This window comes from Kogia breviceps, chromosome 7 (genome assembly GCF_026419965.1).
Source record: "Kogia breviceps isolate mKogBre1 chromosome 7, mKogBre1 haplotype 1, whole genome shotgun sequence".
NCBI lineage: Eukaryota > Metazoa > Chordata > Mammalia > Artiodactyla > Physeteridae > Kogia > Kogia breviceps.
This window is the reverse complement of record NC_081316.1, coordinates 8,709,573-8,728,559: the sequence shown is the minus strand read 5'-3', so window position 1 is coordinate 8,728,559 and position 18,987 is coordinate 8,709,573. Positions and strand designations below refer to the sequence as shown.

General features: G+C 53.2%; 1 protein-coding gene across 14 annotated transcripts in view; it reads left to right on the top strand.

Annotated features, from left to right (window-relative positions):
- Positions 1–18,668, top strand: part of AMBRA1 (autophagy and beclin 1 regulator 1) — a 178,167-nt gene extending 159,499 nt beyond the window's left edge. For 10 of the 14 annotated variants that reach the window (XM_067037108.1, XM_067037109.1, XM_059068381.2 and 7 more), the window contains 4 exons: positions 874–1,013; positions 7,717–7,809; positions 9,085–9,278; positions 17,100–18,668. In XM_067037108.1, coding sequence (XP_066893209.1) covers positions 874–1,013; positions 7,717–7,809; positions 9,085–9,278; positions 17,100–17,584 — 912 coding nt within the window. In that variant the 3' untranslated portion in view covers positions 17,585–18,668. Of the gene's footprint in view, positions 1–873; positions 1,014–7,716; positions 7,810–9,084; positions 9,279–15,853; positions 16,442–17,099 lie in introns of those variants that run through there. The other 4 variants (XM_067037116.1, XM_067037114.1, XM_067037110.1 and 1 more) reach the window with 1 other exon arrangement.
- Positions 18,669–18,987: the final 319 nt, after the last annotated feature.

The window sequence follows — 18,987 nt, the reverse complement described above, 5'->3', positions numbered from 1 at the left end:
ATTATGCCCTTCACTCTTCCACTGCCCTGCCCCTGGCTCTGACTAAAGTCAATTCTGGAACATTGTGCAGATCAGTAACCAGATATCACCTTCATCCCAACCTGAGACAAGCTAAGCTGCCCCCTGAGAAAATAGTAGCTTTGGAAAGATGTAGACTAATGAAAGGAGACTCCCTTTGAAAAATGGAACTGATCTGTTTAATGGTGATTTATATAAGCTAGAAAGAAATCATATACCTGTGTGTTCAAGATTCCCCTCTGCCCTGCTTCCTACATCTTATTGCACCTTTTCGGTTTCCTTAACAATAGCAGTTTTAACATTGCTTTTAATTAGATGAATTAAGAATGTTCTTTGATGTTATCACCCCCTCCCGCCCCCCTATCACCTTCAGTTCCCTATTGCAGTGAGAGTGCTGTGATTTCCATGGTAACAGGACTTCCAGTGGAGCTTGGCTCTCACTGGTTTGTCTGGTCAGAGGAAAGTTTGGGGCAGTCCTTCCTGGTGTGCTAGGCTCTGCATCGGGCTTCCCAGGGGGTTACCTTAAAAGCGATGAAGTGAGAAATGTTAAAGGCTGTGAGGCGAGCATAGCGAAGCTTCATGCAGAAGGGTCCGAGTATGCCCCTGGTATTTCCTGACAGTCCTTAGCCCTCACCTGAAGTAAGAGGGTCCCACCCTCCCCTGTGCTTCCCCAGGTTCTCACATATATATTAAGAGTCATCCCATTCCCAGTCCAACCATCTCTTTTCTTCCCTGTGGTTAGTTAACTTGCTGTAGGCTATAGGAGGGACTTTGTTCCCCTTGGATTTTGTTATTCTTGGTAACAGACTGTTTATCCTCCCATTCTCTTTTCTTCCCTCTTTTTCCCTCACCCAGAGAGTTTTCAACGTCCTTTATCCCATGCCTGCTGACCAGCGGAGACATGTCAGCATCAATTCTGCCCGGTGGCTGCCCGAGCCAGGGCTCGGCCTGGCCTATGGTACCAACAAAGGAGACCTGGTGATCTGCCGACCAGAGTGAGTGGCTCAAGGGGCTGGCGGGGTGGGGACTCAGGGGGTCATCCAGGCTGAGGACTGGAGTCATCAGCATTCACCTGTGGATCTGGCCAGTGAGGTGGGGTCTTTTTTGGGGGGGGAATTTTTGAATTTCATTTTTTTATACAGCAGGTTCTTATTAGTTATCCATTTTATACATATTAGTGTATATATGTCAATCCCAATGTCCCAATTCATCACACCCCCAGCACCACCACCCCCTCTGAGGTGGGGTCTTCTAGATGGGAAATTCGAATCCTGCTAGAGCCTGACTCGTTCTCGGCGTCACTCCTTAAGGTGTCCTTTTCACCTAGGGGATGGTAAGGTTAGCTCTCCATTCCAAAAATCTTCAAAAGACTGGTATAGTTATTTGTTTTTAAATCTAAGGCAGTATTTTTTTTTCTTTGTTTTCCCTCGTTCCCTGGTTTCCTAGTGATAGTAAAGTTTTCCTGCAGGCAAAAGCATAGGTATCAAAGATTCTTTTCTAAACCCTTTTTGAAAAATTCAACAGGTGGTCTCAGGTTTGTGTAAATGCCATAGACATTAACTTAAGAAACAAAATTGGAAATAGAATTTTGTTAAAGCCCTAATTTGTCAAGCTGTGGATCTCTGACAGCCTGGCTCTGTCTGTGTCCTGCCTGTTTTCCTTTCTGCTTGGGGTTCTGGCTCATAATAGTGAAGGCAGATTGAAAAGCTTAGTTTAGAATAAAAATGATAATTAACTAGTCTTGATTGAAGTAGGGGGTAGGAGGCAACAGGGAACCAAAGCATCTCTGCCTTAAGTCCTGATGACACCCGCTTCTCCCCTTCCTCTGGCTTTTTGGAGGAGAGAGGTCCGTTCAGGCATCCTTTCACTCAAGACCCTGGGAATCAGCCAGGTCTGTTATCAATTTCCAGACCCAGCCAGGTGGGGAGAGTGAAACTCTGTACTTCAGTGCAGATCACGCTTATTGCTGCGTGGGCTACTGCGGGGTTCCAGCCGACTAAATGCCACTTCTGCCTCCAGGCCATCCTAATGTCCTTCACTTTGTGCAGAGTCTTCTCCAAGGGTAGCCTGCAGATCACAGAACACGCACGGTGTGGCTGGTCTGGTAGGGTCTCTGGCTGCTGGGAGTGTCCACGTTGCCTTTTGATAGGGCCCATGGTGATTCTTCCTAAAGTGTGTATTTGGGTCAGTTCTTGTGGCCTGGTAGGGGACTGGTGATGGAGCCCTTGTCAGCTGAGCTAGGTCGGTGGCCCAGGAGAAAGAAAACCTGGTTCTGATGACAGCTCCTTTATTCCACCTAGAATTTTCGGAGCCCATTCCAAAGGGAAGCTGCTCTCTCAGCCTGACCTCGTCAAGCTGCTCCTGGAGCTGGGAGCCTGCTTGGCTCTGCCAGCCACACTCTCCTCAAACCCCGTGTCCACAGAGCCCCTTTCACCAGCTCCTGGTGCCTCTCCAGAGCACAGCCTGCCTCCTTCACGGCTGTGTCACTGTTAACCCAGGCGCTGGGTCTCTCTGTTTCCGCCCTCCCCCGAGCCTGTCCGTAGTCTCAGGATCAGTCTTCCCTGAACGATTTCTTTTTCCCCAAAGCACATTACCTTACCTCTTACTCTTTTCTTAGAAATTCATAAGAGGACTCTAATAGGCATCTTTCCCAAAACTGGAAAAGAATTCTGGATTGTAATTTCACTCTTACCAACACTGTAGTTACAGGCCTTTCTTCTCCTGTTTCTCCAAGACAGCCTTCCTTAGCATTGTTGTCTTGTCCCTGGCTCCAGCTACTAACCTTTGTCCCAACCAGATGCCCAGCCCCTTCTCTTCCAAAAGCGATCTGCTCTTACGGAGGCAGTGTCTCTGCTCCCAATTTGTCATGGCCCCACAAGGCTTTTATGTCTGCAACCCCAGCCTACATACTTGGTGTGAGTCACAGACATCTCAGCGAGACATGAAGCTGGCTTTGGCCTCTCTTTTCTCCCCATATGTCATCTTCAGCATCCACCGTCTCGGCAAGCTGGAGCCATCTTGAGCTGCCTGGGGAGTTCTCTTACCCACCAGCAGCTCAAGTCTCTTCCATGACAAGATAGCACTAATGTTTGACACAGCAAACAGCACCCCATCACAGACCAAGTTGTGTTGGACTCAGAGAGAGCTAGTTGAGCCTGCCTTTTTGGTGTTGCCGTTTTTCTGATTTCTTGGATAAATGTGGGTAAACGCCCCATACCTTAGGGCCAGTATTTAAGGGTACCATATAAAATTAAGATGGACATGACTTTGTCCCAAGTTGTCCAAAGCTTCTCCAGTTCTCAGTCACCTTCATTTCTGTACTTTAGGCAGGAAATACGATGAACAATATTCAGGTAAGTAAGGTAAGACTCACCCGAAGTCTCCCAGCAGATCAGTGACAAAATGAGCCTTCCTAATTTTCCCATCCAGAGCTCTTTCCTGTAGCTGATTCTTAACCTTTTTTCAATCAAAAACCCCTTTAGAATTCCGATGAAAGCAACATACTCTCTTCCACAGAAGAATATACCGCAAGAACACACATATAATTTTGTAACTCTTTTAAGACTTCAGGTGAAGAATGCAGCTCTAGATCATGTTGAGGCATTTAGGTGGGTCAGGTGATTGATACAGTGGGAAATGAGAGAGGATAAGTGAGAACATGTACATCTTTTTTAACAGTCTCTGAGTGATCTCCGGCCTAGAACGAGGAGAACAAATAAATAGGGAAGTAGAAGCTCAGGGTTGTTGCCCGCTGCCTGGCCCCGTGTGACGGAGCTCCCTGGCACACCCATTCCCAAGGGCACATGAGCCAGCCAGCCAGCCAGCTGGACCAAGATTATAGCCCTCCCTCCAAAACAGGTGGTTATTTGCCTATGTCTCAGGCACAGGCAGCTATACCACATTTTGTGCTTTCAATCCTGTTCTTGATTTCTCTTCCATTGTCTTAGCCTTGGCACTCTCTCCAAGCACAAAGACAGAGGTAACAAGCTCCTTGGGCATCTCTTGAAGGTATTAAAACCCCACTTGACAGTAGAAAAAAGCCTAAGGAAGCACTCCATCTTTCCAGGCACAGAAATTCTTAGGACAGGTGAGGAGACGGACCACTGGCCCTTCCACCCATATACAGAGCCATTTCAGTGGCTGATAGCCTGGTCCCCACCCCACCCTCCCAGCAGTGAGATGCTCCTTTCTCCTTTGCTTTGCTCCCCGACCCGCCACCCTTCCCAAGCTGCTCCTGTGCCTCTGGCTGTCTGCCAGCCCAGCCAGCCCCCCCCACCAGTAACCAGGGTGGGTATGAAGTGCCAGATTGATGTGAGGGGCTGCTTGCTCACTTCCATCTCATAGATCAGCCCTACAAACGGTGGGGTGGGGAGGTGCTGGGAAGACCTCTGAGAGTCAGCTCAGAAGACAGAATTCAGAGACTCATGTCAGAAGAAAAGTAGGCTGGGGGGAATTCCCTGGCAGTCCAGAGGTTAGGACTCGGCCCTTTCACTGCCAAGGAGGGCAGCTCTGTGTGAGAGCGTTTTCACCACCGAGGAAGCCAGGTTGGCTCTTAGATGTGTTCAGGGAGCCCCAGGGGTCCCAGCTGTGAGGAGTCACTGAACCAAGCCCAGAAGCACAGCTCACAGAGGCTGTTGAAGGCAGCCAGGAAGGCTGACCCTGACTGGCCTTCCCATTCTTCTTCATCCCTCTGTGTGTTTGTCTAGCTTCCAGGAAGAACCTAGAGCAAACAGTGGTGGCTCATTCATCCTCCCTAAGGTCCAAGGAGGAAGGAGAGGGTTGGGACTGTTCTTTAGCTTACAGATGGAAATAAGCAACACTGAATATTGAACACTTAGAGTTTCAGTAGCCAGAGAGGGTATCTTCAACTCTGTTCCTTGGTACAGTGCCTGGAATTTCAACCAAATCCATGAGCTTGTTGTAGTCAGGCTGGTCTGACCATAGAAGGTAGAACAAATCATGGCTGGAATTGGACCTCTTGGTGGGGAGCAGAGAGGATTGGGGTCGGGGGGAAGAATGGAACAGCAGGTGGATAACCTCCATCACTCCTGTTCTGTTTGGCAGTTGATATCCTCAGTAAACGGCCAGAGTTCATAGCCTGGAGCTGATGGCGCTGCCAGATGGAAAGTGCTTGAGGGACTCTTTGGCCATCAGCGTCATGCTGGCAGTCGCAGCTCAGAGAGTGTGCCTTCAGGTGGCCTTTTCTCTGAGATGGGAAGGAAGGTGCCTGGTCACGCAGTACATGGTTTGGTATAGGTTTGGTGTGAGCAGTTTGTTGTCACTAACCAGCCCTGGGTAGCAGGAATTACAGACGAAGGATTTCGCGGGGACCCATGTGGTATTGCCACCTGTCAGTAAATCTTGACAAGTTTGTAAATCAGAGGCTCCCTGGCAGCTGGCTTCATGTGGTGCCTCATACAGCCAAGATTTGCTCATCAAAAATTGCAGTGGTGGCTTTGTTTTCTGGGGACCTCTGCTTTTGTTTCTGGTCATTTGCCTCTTCCCTCACGTAAGGTCTTCTCTCACCTTTGCTCTCCAATGCCCTGTTGTTCTCAGATAACCCTCACAAAAATAGCTGAGTATCTGGTGATTCAGCTCCCTGTGGTCTCGAGGAGAAACAGCAGCTCGCTGAGATCCAGGAAACATGGCCTGCCACCTCCTGTGAGGCTATGGGAGTGGCGGAGATTCGGGTTGAGGTGTCCCAGCTCAGGGTGCTGACCTCAGTCCTGGCCCCCAGGCTGCCGTGAGAGGCAGCCACCTGACCACAGGTGGTGTTACCCTGAACTTTAATTCTTTATTGATGTTCTTTCAGAGGGCTCGCTCGTCTGAAGATCACACCAAATCTGCCCTCTAAGAGGAGCTGGGAGGGGTTTAGTCCAGAACAGGGAGAGGAAGAGTACTTTTGTTTGGCTGTGGCTCTTTCCCACAGGTAAAGCCTAATCCCCAGAATCTTAGTGCCCCTTTAGTGGTGGATTTGGGGTCCCAGTGCCTAGGCCCGTTTCCTTTCATCTGAGGTAGCACAGCCTCCTGACATGCAGTCACTGACCGTGCAGGCCCCATCAGGCCCCTGCCCTATCCAATCCTCACATTTAGGAAGGAATCACCTTACGTCACCTCCCCCCGCCCCCCCCGACACAACTCATCTTTTCCTGGCTGATCCTCACAACCCACTGACTTTCATTTGTTTGCTCTTTATTGAAGAAGTTCTGTTGTTAAGGGAAGGTGACCTCAGCCTCTAGGTTAAAAAGCTGGCTTCTGTTGGAGCTTTTCTTAGTCAGCTCAAGACGGGGTGGCTTAATCACCAGAAATTTATTTTCTGCCATCTGGAAGCTAGAAGTCTGAGATCAGGTGCTGGCATGGTTGAGTTCTGGTGAGGACTCCTTTCCTGGCTTGCAGACAGCCACCTTCTCACGGTGTCCTCACACGATGGAGAAAGAGAATAAGATCTCTCTCTCTCCTTATAAGGCCAGAGTCCTTTTGGGTTAGGGTCCCAGTCTTATGACCTCATTTAACCTTAATTACCTTCTGAAGACCCTATCTCCAGATATAGTCACTTTGGGGGTAGGGTTTCAACCTGTGAATTTGTGGGGGATTCAGTCTGTAGCAGAGCTCTTCAAGCACATGTGCATGCCCTGTCCCTCTTAGGAGCAGAGCTAGCTTTTTTGAGTATCTCCTACAATCTCTACATAGACACTGGAGTTCTCATCAAAAGGCTCAAAGACACCTCTTTCCCAACTCTTATCCCTCTTCCCTCACCACCATCAACAGCACCCCACCCTCAACCATGTGATTGGTGCTAGGTAGCTGTCTTGCACTTTGGGACCCACCACTGGCAGCCAGGCTTGCTGCCTGAGGTGGCACATCAGTATAGAAAGACAAGAGGCCACTGCTTCTCTTCTGGCAGTTTTGCCTGCGTGAGGTTGGAAGAAACTGCTTGATACTCCATTGCAGGGAAAGAAGGAACCAGGAAAAGGTTGGCAGCCCAGAGAACTTGATGGATAGAAGCTCTTCTCTCTGCTGTCAGCAGTCCAGCCCATCGCTGCTGGAGTTTCTCTCCTCCCTCCCCCAGGAGAAGTTTGTGAGCCCTCCTGGGTCATCTTCAGCTCTCCCAGTTGCTTGTCCAGCCTCTACCCGGCAAAGGAGCCTCTAGGACCAGAATAGAAAGAGATGTGGGCCTCTCTGGCTCAGCGGGAGCTTTTTCCTGCTTAGACTTCTGAGCTCCAGGCAAAGTAAAAATGTCAAGGTGCCCTCATTTTCCTTTCTCCTGACCCCATGGCTGTAGGGAAGACCCAATGGTGAGAGCCTGCACTTCTGTTTCTGAGCACTAAGCACGCCCTTTAGACAGGGCTGTCCATGGCACCTGGTGTCTCCAGGGCCATCTTAGCTCCTTTCTCATATGTCTGAAGAACACGCAGAACTCACTGCCTATGATGGCATGGCCAATTTGTAGCTCTTCCTTAGCCCCAAAGAGGAGCCGGTTAGGGTCTGGGGGATGGAAGAGGCTAAAGCCACCACTCCAGGCTTCGGGGCTGTTGGAGATTCGTCTGGTCTGCTCTACACTGAGCATCCTGATGCAGGAATATCTTTGGTCCTGGCCTCAGCCCAGCCCCAGGAGAGAGGAAGGAGGGAATTGCAAGGAGTTCTGGCCATTCTCTATCTAATGCCTTCCACCTTTTCTCCTTCCCAATTGATTTTCAGGGCCTTAAACTCTGGTGTTGAGTACTACTGGGACCAGCTGAATGAGACCGTCTTCACTGTTCACTCCAGCAGCCGAAGCAGTGAGAGGCCTGGGTGAGTTTGTGAAAGAGGAGGCCCGCCCTCCCTCCTGCAACCAGTGGGCTCTGGAGTAGTGCCCTCAGACTGTGCTCCGGGCTCTGTAGCTGCCCGTCCTCAACCAGAGCAGCTCCTCTTTGATCTGCTTCACACATGGAGCTTTTGCACGTGATTTCGTTCGAGAAGAGTGTTTCATGGCTAAGAAAGAGAACAGAACCTCTGCCCTCAGAGCCTTGATTTAAGAGAAGCTAGGACACCATCTAGCCCTCTCATCCTGGCGTGGTATCTGGGCGAGCTGCGGTGAGGAGAGAGGAGCAGACTGGAGAGAGATGCCCTCCCTAGGAAATTGCTCGTGGGCAGTCTCCCACGTGACCCAGGCCTCAGGGTCCAAGCTGCCCAGAGCTGCAGCCCAGGGACAGACCCCTCCCCAGGGGCCAGTGAGAGAGTAGGAACCTGGTACTGATCCTCTCATCACTTAATTCATTAACGAAGACTGGAACATTTTGAGAAAAAGTCCTGGGTCGATGATAAAGCCAAAGCAATCATTGCTTCCTAGAGGAAGTACAGGGCACAGCTGGAGGAGTAATCCCCAGAAGCAGCTACAAATAGGAGTGGCTGGTGACTGTCTTGAAAGCCCTGGGCTTCCTCTGCCGCCAGCTCGAGCTGTGCTGAGGGTCAGTGCCTAGGAAATGCCCAAGGAAAGGGGCGTATAGCTTGGGGCCTGGGCCTTACTCATTGGCAGCTGGCGCTCCCTGCATTTAAGGGTCTATTTTCAGAAGGCCCCGAAGGAGGATCCCAGAACAGCCTCACAGGAGTCCTGGTGCTTTTCCTCCAAAGTGGACATTCAGTGGAAGTTCCAGGAATTTAAACTGGAATCTTGCCAGCATATAGTTAGAAGGAAGGAAAAGCTAAAGAGAGAAAGGGCCCTCTTCCACTGCTCACCCTTTGTCCTGTGGAGCTCAGCTAGTGGCTTCCCGAATCTAAGGAAGCGTCTTTTAAGATCAGCCATCTCTACCTCCCCAGAAAGGCCCTCGTTGTTTGAGTGGACCAGCTGGGTTTGCAAAACTGGACGGTCCTGCCGCCTCCTTTCATTGTCCCGGGGTGTGAACTGATCTGGAGGAGAAAGGACACAGGCGAGCTCACCGCCATCGGGAGGCAGCCGCGGGAGCAGGCCTTTCAGCCTGCAGACCCTGGTCCGGGCTGTGCCCTGGGGATTGGCGTGGAGCAGGCAGAGCTGTGTGTGGAGTGCTGTCCCCAGCCCTGCCCGACTCCGGTCTGCCTTTCTCTCCGTAGCACCAGCAGAGCCACATGGAGGACAGACAGAGACATGGGCCTGATGAATGCAATTGGGCTGCAGCCCCGGAACCCCACCACCTCAGTGACATCTCAGGGCACCCAGACTCTGGCCCTTCAGCTGCAGAATGCCGAAACACAGACAGAGAGGGAGATCCAGGAGCCGGGGACAGCAGCTTCGGGTCCTGGTGAAGGTAGGAGCCGTGTAACGCTAGAGGGGAAATGAGACCGGGAGAGTGGCGTGGGGTGGGGGCTGGGACCATTCTCACCCCTCCCTGAGGCTCCCAGCCCCTCCACATGGACAGCTGGTGCAGGGCGAGCACCACTGCCTTCAGGGTGAGTGCCCCTCATGTGGTGGCGCCTCCCCGGGCAGGAAGGTCATTCCCCTTATCTGGGTCACTGCTCCGGCAAGCCGAGCTGCTCTCACAGCTTTGCTCAGCCCCACCAAGGACCCTGACCTGTTTATCCTCTAAAACTTGGAGGACCCAGGGTGTTCTTCCAGAGAGAGAGCACAGGGAGTCACCTAGATAGAGAAGACTTCCTGCCGTGAGCTTTCGTTCCAGAGACACACCCCCCAGGCCTCGGGCTTCCAGGGCCACCCCACAGAGTAGCTTGTCTCCCCCTGCTGCCAGCCTGGCGGAGTCGGGACTGCCACGGGTGAGGCACTCACACACCTGTGCCTCATGGCCATTTTGGCTGCAGCCTGGCGCGCGGTCAGCCCCTTCCTCTCACCTGTTGCAGGTGTGGCTCAGCCAGCTCTGCCCTGGCTCTGCGCTGGCCTCACACTGCTAAGAACCAATTAGCACTTCCCAGCGGCAGCGCTCGAGCCCCTTTGGGGTGTGTTGGCAGCTGTGTTAAATAGGCTGTTCTCGCTCAGTCACTGTCCTTACCCCCTACCCCAGCCCCTGGCTGCTCCAGGCTCCAGACAAGGCAGCCTCCAAACAGACCCACAGTTCCTAGGTCCGTGTTAAACCATTTGCTCAAGAGAGACCATGAGAAGAGAGGACAGGTGTGCATCGGGCAAGGAGTAACTAATCTGCCTGTGTCACCTCCAGGGAACAGCTTTCCAAACTGCAGCCCCCCAGCAGGGCACTGTCCGTGTCGCTGCCATGAACTGACACTCTTTACAGTTAAGTCCCTTCTTGGTCTGTGGCCCAGGCCACTGCCTACATCTGTTGGATGGAAACCCCTTGTTGTAGAGGTAGGGGCTGCTGCAGCCCGACACAGCTCTGAGCCTCACTGAAGAGGAGAGAGCTGGAGCTCCTGCAGCCAGCCCAGGCGGAAGTCCTTGTCTGAGGCAGCCCCTCTGCCGCGATCTTGTGGCCGTTTACTGACTGTCTTCCACGCATCAGCCACTGGGGTTGCAAAGGCAGATAGGACTTGGTCCTTCCCCAAGGAACTGGAAGTCTATAGAGAGGGAGGCAGACACCCAGCAGGTAATTGCTTCACACGATAAGGACCTCGGGGCCACAGAGGAAGGGGGGCCAGCTCCCAACTGTGGGGCTCGGGGAAGACTTCTGGAGGAGGTGACCCTGAGCTGAGTCTTCAAGGATAAGTAGGAAAATGTCAGGCAAAGTGGGATGGGGGCAGGGGGCCGGCATTCCTGGCGGAGGGGACAGCAGCTGCAAGGGCACCAAGTTCAAAAGCATTACAGTGTACACCGAGGACCACTCACTAGTGGGCTCTCGTTCGTGGCCTGTCAGCACGTGTTGAGACTGAGGCTGGATGAGCAAGAAGGGCAGATTACAGGGATCTGGGTCAGAAGTGAGGCCTTCAGCCTGAAAGTGAAGTGCAGCAGGGGCTCCCCACTTGAGAAGAGAGCATCCACTGGTGTTTTCACCTCCCAAAGAAGCCGCTGATATTTCTTGATTAGCATCAGCTTATTTCTGACCTCCAGTCAATTATAAGTTCCTTTCTTCCTCTTTCGGGTTGGGGATGATGGGCTGGCAGGAGGAAGGAAGTTCTGTTTTCCAGTTTGAGACCAGAACCTGATTCTCTCCCAGTCTCCTCCCTGCAAAGTAGAACAGGTGGTGGAGAGTGAGCCCTTTAGAGGCCAGAGGCACTCTTCAGCAGAGGCAGCAGTTGAATAGTCTGTTCTCGAGGACGGGAGCCTTGGCAGGGTAGTTCAGGATGGCTCGCTGCATCTGTCTGGCCTGGTGAACTTTGCCTGGAGCTCTGGACCTCAGCTCTGAAAGGGACAGCATCATAGTCCCTTTCAGAAAGCCCCACATGTAGAAAGAAGTATGGAGACAAGATGTGTGGGGCGTTGACCAATGGGTGTGACCGGGCAGCCTCGTCCCTCCTGGGGCCAGGAGCCTTGTTCTGAGGTGCTTACCCCACTGACCACCGTCCACTACTGACGCTCTGGTAGGGGGACCAGGAACACACACACCCAGGAATCAAGAGTCTTCTTGGGCTCAGACACACACACACACACACACACACACACACACCTGCCTTCTGTCACACACACACACACACACACACACACACACACACACACACGACGCTCTGGTAGGGGGACCAGGAACACACACACCCAGGAATCAAGAGTCTTCTTGGGCTCAGACACACACACACACACACACACACACACACACACCTGCCTTCTGTCTCACACACACACACACACACACCTGCCTTCTGTCTCCCAGTGGGCTCAGACACACACACACACACACACACACACACACACACACACCTCTGCCTTCTGTCTCTCTCACACACACACACACACACACACACACACACACACACACACACACACACACACCTGCCTTCTGTCTCCCAGTTGGCAAAACTACTAGAGGAAACCGCTCATCAAGTTGGTTAACGGGATACCCCACTCTGCACCCCTCCACACACCAGGGCCCAGTCTATTAGTGTGGGCAACCAGCCCCGCTTGTGGTGGTTAGCATTCTGTGGCCCGCCCCTCCCCTAGCTCTTTCCCACTGGTTAGCACTGAAGGGTCCCAGGCTACTCCTCATTTTCGTGTTCTATGAGAATTTTATTAAAATCTATTCAGTTCTGTCTAGCCCTTCCCGGAAGAGCCCTCCACAGGGAGAATTTTCAGGTGTTGGCTTTTTTACTTGTCCAACTTTAAAGCTTCCCTACCCTGTCACTCAGAAAGGGAGGGGAGGCATTCCCTGGGCTCCCTGTTTGCTCCCAGCTCTGGTACAGTGCCTGCCTGGCACACAGTGGGCACTCAAGAAGTGTGTGGAATGAATGAATTGAGCAGAGGCAAGGCCCTGCCCCTGAGCTTGGCTGTGCTGCACTATTTGGGGAGCCCATGGCTCTGCCTCTGACCACTGAGAAGGGTTGCCTGGACCTTTTTGTTGTCTGGTGAAGATGACAGACCAGCTGGGCCAGGGAAGAGCAAATGTGAAAAGGGAAGGAAAGGGTGTTCCCCCTGAGGTCAGGAAGGGCAGCTCCTTCTCAGATGCAATCTGGCTTCCCTCTTCTGGGCAGTGAAACCCCCAGAACTGGGCATTATGGAAAGTTCCTGATCCCACTCTGGCCTCTGCATCCAGAACGTACCTTAGAACTTGCCAAGGAAATGATCTCGTGTCAACACTAAGTCAGTTTACCATTTTTCAGAGACAAAAAGAAATGCTTTTGCTACAGGGAAGGAGACAGCAGAATTAACCCCTGTGGCCGCCACTGCTCCTGGAGCTAATAGCTTGGATCCCTGACCACGGCTGCCACTTCTCTCAGGCCCCAGTGTGTTTTCCTCTTGAAGAATGTGCTGGCTGCCTACCTTGGCTCGCAGCCTTGCCTTAGAGCTCCCAAGACAGAAGCACAGCTCACAGCTCTCTAGGCTGAAGCTATCTACACCCAGCCCTGAGGAAATCGTTTGTGTGTACATTTTAAACTCTTCTATCCCATCTTTTGTGAGTACTTTCTTTATGTCTAGTATTGTATTAGGCACCATGAATCCACAGGTGTTGCAGAAGGAATCCGATTCAGAGATGAAGCCATGTCTCTACCCTCAAAAATAAGTCCAGGGCTTCCCTGGTGGCGCAGTGATTGAGAGTCCGCCTGCCGATGCAGGGGACATGGGTTCGTGCCCCGGTCCGGGAGGATCCCACATGCCGCAGAGCAGCTGGGCCCGTGAGCCATGGCTGCTGGTCCTGCACGTCCAGAGCCTGTGCTCCGCAGCGGGAGAAGCCACAGCAGTGAGGGGCCCGCATACCACACACACACAAAAAAAAAAGTCCAGAAAGGAAACAGACATATAACTGTGTCCCCATAGCAAAAGGGTAACGTGTGACCAGTTTTCAGAAGCCACCTTAAGTCTGGAACGCCTGTAGGCAGCCTGGGAGCCCTTTATTCACCCACACATTCTACAGGTAGGTGCCAAGTGCAAGCCCAAAGATGAATAAAACTTAGTCCGAGACCGTCAGGAACTTAGAGCCCAGAGGAGAGAACTCTGAAGCAGGGAGGTGTGGGTCACATGGGGCTCAGAGCAGGAGCAGCCGCTCCCCGCTGGGGGGCACCGAAGGCAGGGTGAGGGGGGTGGTACTTGTGTTGGCCCCTGACAACAAGTGGACTTCAGACGTGGGGAAATGGGCAGGTGCGTGGCAGGTAGAACACCCACAGTGTGTGCAGGCAGGGGCGCTGGACACACAGCAGCGCTGAGTGTCTGGGTTCGGGAAGGGGGATGGTCAGGGAAACAGCTAGGACCTGACCAGAGAGGGCCCTTAAATGTCACGGTGAGAACCTTAACTACTTGAGGAGCTCCTGGGTTTTGAACAGAGTATGGACTTAACCAGAACTCAGTGGATCAGAGCTGAATTAGAATGGTAATAGCAGCAGCATGGAGGCTGGGTGGAAAGGGGAGAGAGAAGCAAGAAGACCATTTAGGAAAGACAGCCACAGTTGTGAGAGGTGGCCAGGCCTGGAGCCACTGGCACAGTGGGAAAGGACAGGAGGTCCCAGACCCGAGTGCCAGCAGCCGGGCTAGGACCTAGCTGTGACAACTCCCCTAGGACCCCAAGGCAGACCTGTTCTGCCCCTCAAAGTGATCTACAGGAAAAGAGCTGATAGTTCACGGGGCGCAGAGCCCAGCCCACTGAGCTCCAGTGCCAGCAGGCTGTGGGCCGGCCTACTGCATACCCCAGGCCGGGCTGGGGAGGCCCTCAGTGTGTAGTGTTCTTGGAAAACTGTGGTGGTGGCAATGAGCATAGGGAGGTCCCCACGGGCCTGCTCCAGGTGGCCCTTTTGGCTCACAGGGTAGAAGCTGTGCTGGCACCAAAGCCCTAGGCTGACTGTTCCTCTCACCCCTACCCACTGCTGAACAGCTTTTCCCTTGAGAGAAGTGCTCTGAGAGCCCTTCAAGTTCTCTTTCCTTCTGCCCTGGGAGTTGGCACTGAGCTGTCTGAGGGGGAAGTACATAAGGGCAGCTTGCCTTGAGGGGTTGGAGGTGGGAGGGTAGAATTTACTAGAAAATCTGGAGAAAAGCAAGCTGGATATAAGTGAGAGCCCAGGCGGAGTCCCTACTCAGTGCTGGGGCGAACTGTCTCACTGAGACCCAGAGGAAGAGCTGCCAGCACGTGCCTGCCAAGCACTCACAAGGAGGGAGAGATCTAACGGGACTTCGGTGCAGCTAAGCTGCAAAACTGGCTGCCTGGAAATCCAGCTCTGACAAGGTGAGCAGAGAGAAGGCACTGGACAGTGTGGGAGCAAAGAAAGTCTTGCAAAGATAGCTGTTGACAACAAGTACCCCCCAAAAAGTTCAAACCTCACCATCAAAGCTGCCCAAACTGCAGAATCCCAAAGTGACCCAACAGGTAACCAAAGGAAACAAATCCGTACATAGTTTGGTAGAGCAGCCCTGGCAGCCTAGGAGCCTTGATCATAGTTGCCCACAGGCTTGGACTGCATGTCTGGCCAGTGGGGGCTGAACACAGGCTGGAGGAAGGTCCCTCAGGGTGGGGCTCTTCCTGCAGAGTCCAGGTTATTCACAACAGCCACCATTGACTGAGCACCCGCTGTGTGTCAGGTGCATAACGGGCAGTATCTCATTCCCTCTGCCTGGCACCATGCAGGCTGGATGTTCCATCCCTCTTTTGCAAGTCAGAAAATTGAGGGGTACTGCCCTGGTGGTCCAGTGGTGAAGAATCCGCCTTCCATTGCAGGGGGACACGGGTTTGATCCCTGGTCGGGGAAGTGAGATCCCACATGCCATGGGGCATCTAAGCCCGCATGCCTCAACTGCTGAGCTCACGTGCCTCAACAAGAGAGCCCGCGTGACCTGGAGCCTGCACGCCACTACTAGAGAGACAACACGCATGCCACAACTACAGAGAAGCCCATGCACCACAACTAGAGAAGCCTGCACACCGCAACGAAAGATCCTGTGTGCCTCAACGAAGATCCTGCATGCTGCAGCTACGACCCGACGCAGCCAAAAAAAAGACCAAAGAAAACAGGAATGTGGGTGGCAAGGGACTTATCCAAGGTCACACAGCTAGTGAGTAGCAGAACTAAGGTCTGAGCCAAAGCCTTGTCTGCTCACAAACAAGGGAATACTCGGGCCTTTGGGGAAAGAGCAGAACCTCCTCTCTTCCTCCCTAGAGGTGCAGACTGAAGCCTCAGGCTGGGGCAGTTGACGGCCTCTAGCGAAAAATGAGGGTATCAGGCATCCAGCCCCGGGAGAACAGTATGTGGGAAATAACTTGGGAAAGTTGGTGGGTAAAGTGGGACAAGAGGAGAAGATAGAATGCCTTCTAGGGAACAGTTAAAAATCGTCTTCCTTGTGTGCTTTTAGGAAGTGACGTAAACAGAACAACAATGAAGAGAGAGAGCTTTGAAACGGAGCGGAACAGACCATTTGCCTTCTAGCCACACCCTATACAGTGCCCTCGCTTTCCAAAGACCAGGCAGTGTACCCTGTTCCTGGGCCAGGTCTCCCAGGTTACCCGAGACACGGAGGAGCAGACACAGCCAGCCGTCTGGGCTGCCTGCATTAGATGCATGGCCAGTCTGCCTGTGGTGTCCAGAGGGTTAAAACCAGACTCCCAGCTTCTGGTCCAGCCCTGCCTCCTAACCAGCTGAGCAGCCTCGGCCACCTAAGCCTCAGCTTCACCACCTGTAAAACAGAACTACGGGGGGCTTCCCTGGTGGCTCAGTGGTTGAGAGTCCGCCTGCCAGTGCAGGGGACGTGGGTTCGTGCCCCAGTCCGGGAAGATCCCACGTGCCACTGAGCGGCTAGGCCCGTGAGCCATGGCCGCTGAGCCTGCGCGTCCGGAGCCTGTGCTCCACAATGGGAGAGGCCACGACAGTGAGAGGCCCACGTACCACACACACCAAAATAATAATAAATAAATAAATAAATAATATCTTTATTGCAGTATAATTGCTTTACAATGCTGTGTTAGTTTCTGCTATTCAACAGAGTGAATCCAGCTATACGTATACACATATCCCCATATCCCCTCCCTCTTGAGCCTCCCTCCCACCCTCCCTATCCCACCCCTCTAGGTCATTGCAAAGCACCGAGCTGATCTCCCTGTGCTATGTAGCAGCTTCCCACTAGCTAGCTATTTTACATTTGGTAGTGTATATAAAGTCCATGCCACTCTCTCACTTCGTCCCAGCTTACCCTTCCCCTGCCCGTGTCCTCAAGTCTGGTCTTTACACCTGCATCTTTATTCCTGCTCTGCCACTAGGTTCATTAGTACCATTTTTTCTTAGATTCCATATATGTGCTTTAGCATACAGTATTTGTTTTTCTCTTTCTGACTTCACTCTGTATGACAGACTCTGGGTCCATCCACCTCATTACAAATAACTCAGTTTCGTTCCTTTTTACGGCTGAGTAATATTCCATTGTATACATGTGCCACATCTTTATCCATTCGTCTGTCACCTGACTGATTCTTGAAGTGAGGGATTGGCTCTCCTCTTGTTTCTGCTTTTAGCTAGACTCCCTTAGTTCCTACTAGCGGTCGCCTGCCTGACTTAGAGGCCCAGGCCAACAGTCAATTCCCTCGCTTCTGCTTTGTGCCTTCCAGGTGAGGGCTCGGAGTATGGTGCCAGCGGGGAAGACGCTCTCAGCAGGATCCAGCGGCTGATGGCAGAAGGGGGCATGACAGCCGTGGTGCAGCGGGAGCAGAGCACCACCATGGCCTCCATGGGTGGTTTTGGCAACAACATCATCGTCAGCCACCGTATTCACCGCAGCTCCCAGACAGGCACTGAGCCCGGGGTCACGCGCGGGCCCTCGCCCCAGCCCTCCACCTCTCGGGGACTGCTCCCGGAAGCTGGGCAGCTGGCAGAGCGAGGCCTGAGCCCCCGGACAGCCTCCTGGGACCGGCCTGGTACCCCTGCACGGGACCCACCCCAGGCAGCCCTGCCCACCTCCTCCCCTGCCCCCCTTCCCAGCACTGAGGGACCAGCCCTGCACTGCGACCTCACCAATAACAACCACCTTCCCGATGGCGGGGGCAGCAGCCTGGGGGGAGCTGTGGGCCCCAGTGGGGAGCCACGGAACAGGTAGAGACGCGTGTGCGCTGGTGCCTCCCCTCGAACCGCTGAGCAGAAACCGGACCTCACAGCTGACTGGGAACTGTATGCGCAGAAGAGCCGCGGGCTGCATCAGGAAACAGGAGCGAGAGGGTGGGGGGTCGAGAGGGAGTCCGAGTCAGCCGCGTGAGGCAGTCAAAGGGGCAAGGCTTGCTTCCGGGGACTAGAACCTTCCAGGATCTGGAGCCCAGGGGAGCCACAGACTGCTGCGCTCAGTGTGAATGGAGGAGGAAGTGGGTATCCCTGCCATGAACCCCCCTTTCTCCTGGAAACAAGGCTCAAGGGACTCGGCCCTGGACAGAGAGCCCTCAGAAGGGTGAATAGTCTTCCAGATCTGGGCCAAACCATCCTGGAGGGTGGCCAGCGGGCCAGCTTCTCCCTGTTCACCTGTTGTGCGGGCAGAGCCATTAGGAGCCCTAGTGCAAGAGGAGCAGCCTGGCTCCCAGAAACCAGCTCCATCTCTGAGCCTTCCAGAGCTTCAGCCTCTCTTGATCATCTTACCCCACAGAGACCACAGTCAGGGCTCAGGCCAGGCCTCCGGATTCCTGAGGACAGGGACTTCCTGCACTTACTGGTGGGGAACAACCGTGGAGTGAATGGGGCAGCCTGCTTGCCTGAGACAGGATGGGGTCAAGGGATGGTGGGCAGGTCCTCGCTCAGGAGTGGGGGGTGTAGGCTGGCCAGCCCCCAGCACTTGTCCACCAAGCTCCTCCTTCCCCGCCACCCCCCAAGGTCCTCAGAGCAGCACCAGTGGGTGTCAGTATTAGCTGAGCCTAGGCCAAAGCCAGCCCAAGGCTGGGGGAGGGGATGAGACTCCAGATCAGAATGTGAGGTCTTGGTCTGTGGTTTAAGGTGTTGCATGTGGAATCTTGAACTGTACATGTAGTTTCTAGTGGAGAAATCAAGGCTCTGATTATTTTGTTTTCAGTATGAAAATGTGATTTCTTTTCTGTTTGTAACTCATCATAGAAACATTGTGGTGGGAGGAGAGGGGATAGTCTGACTGCTAATGAGGGAAACACCAAAGATCTACATCATTAAAATGATGACATGCCCCTCACCAGTCTCTTCTCTGTTTCCATGGGGGTTGGGGGGGGTAGTGATGGGGTCCCAGGGGAGGACATTGAACTGAGCCACCCTGGTTCTCCCAGGCACTGTTTCTGGTGCTGCTGTCCTAGGTGGGGAGCCCCGTGATGTCTCGGCAGAAGCCACTCAGGTAAGGGCTGCCACCTCTGCTTCATGCTGCATCTGTGTGCCTCCAGCTCCTGCTTCCCAGGGGCCTGCTAAGGACTGGAGCGACCTTCACAGTAACAGGTGGGTAGGTAGGAATGATCTAAGGTTGCTCGTCCTGATTGCTTCCTACCCAGGATGATGGGC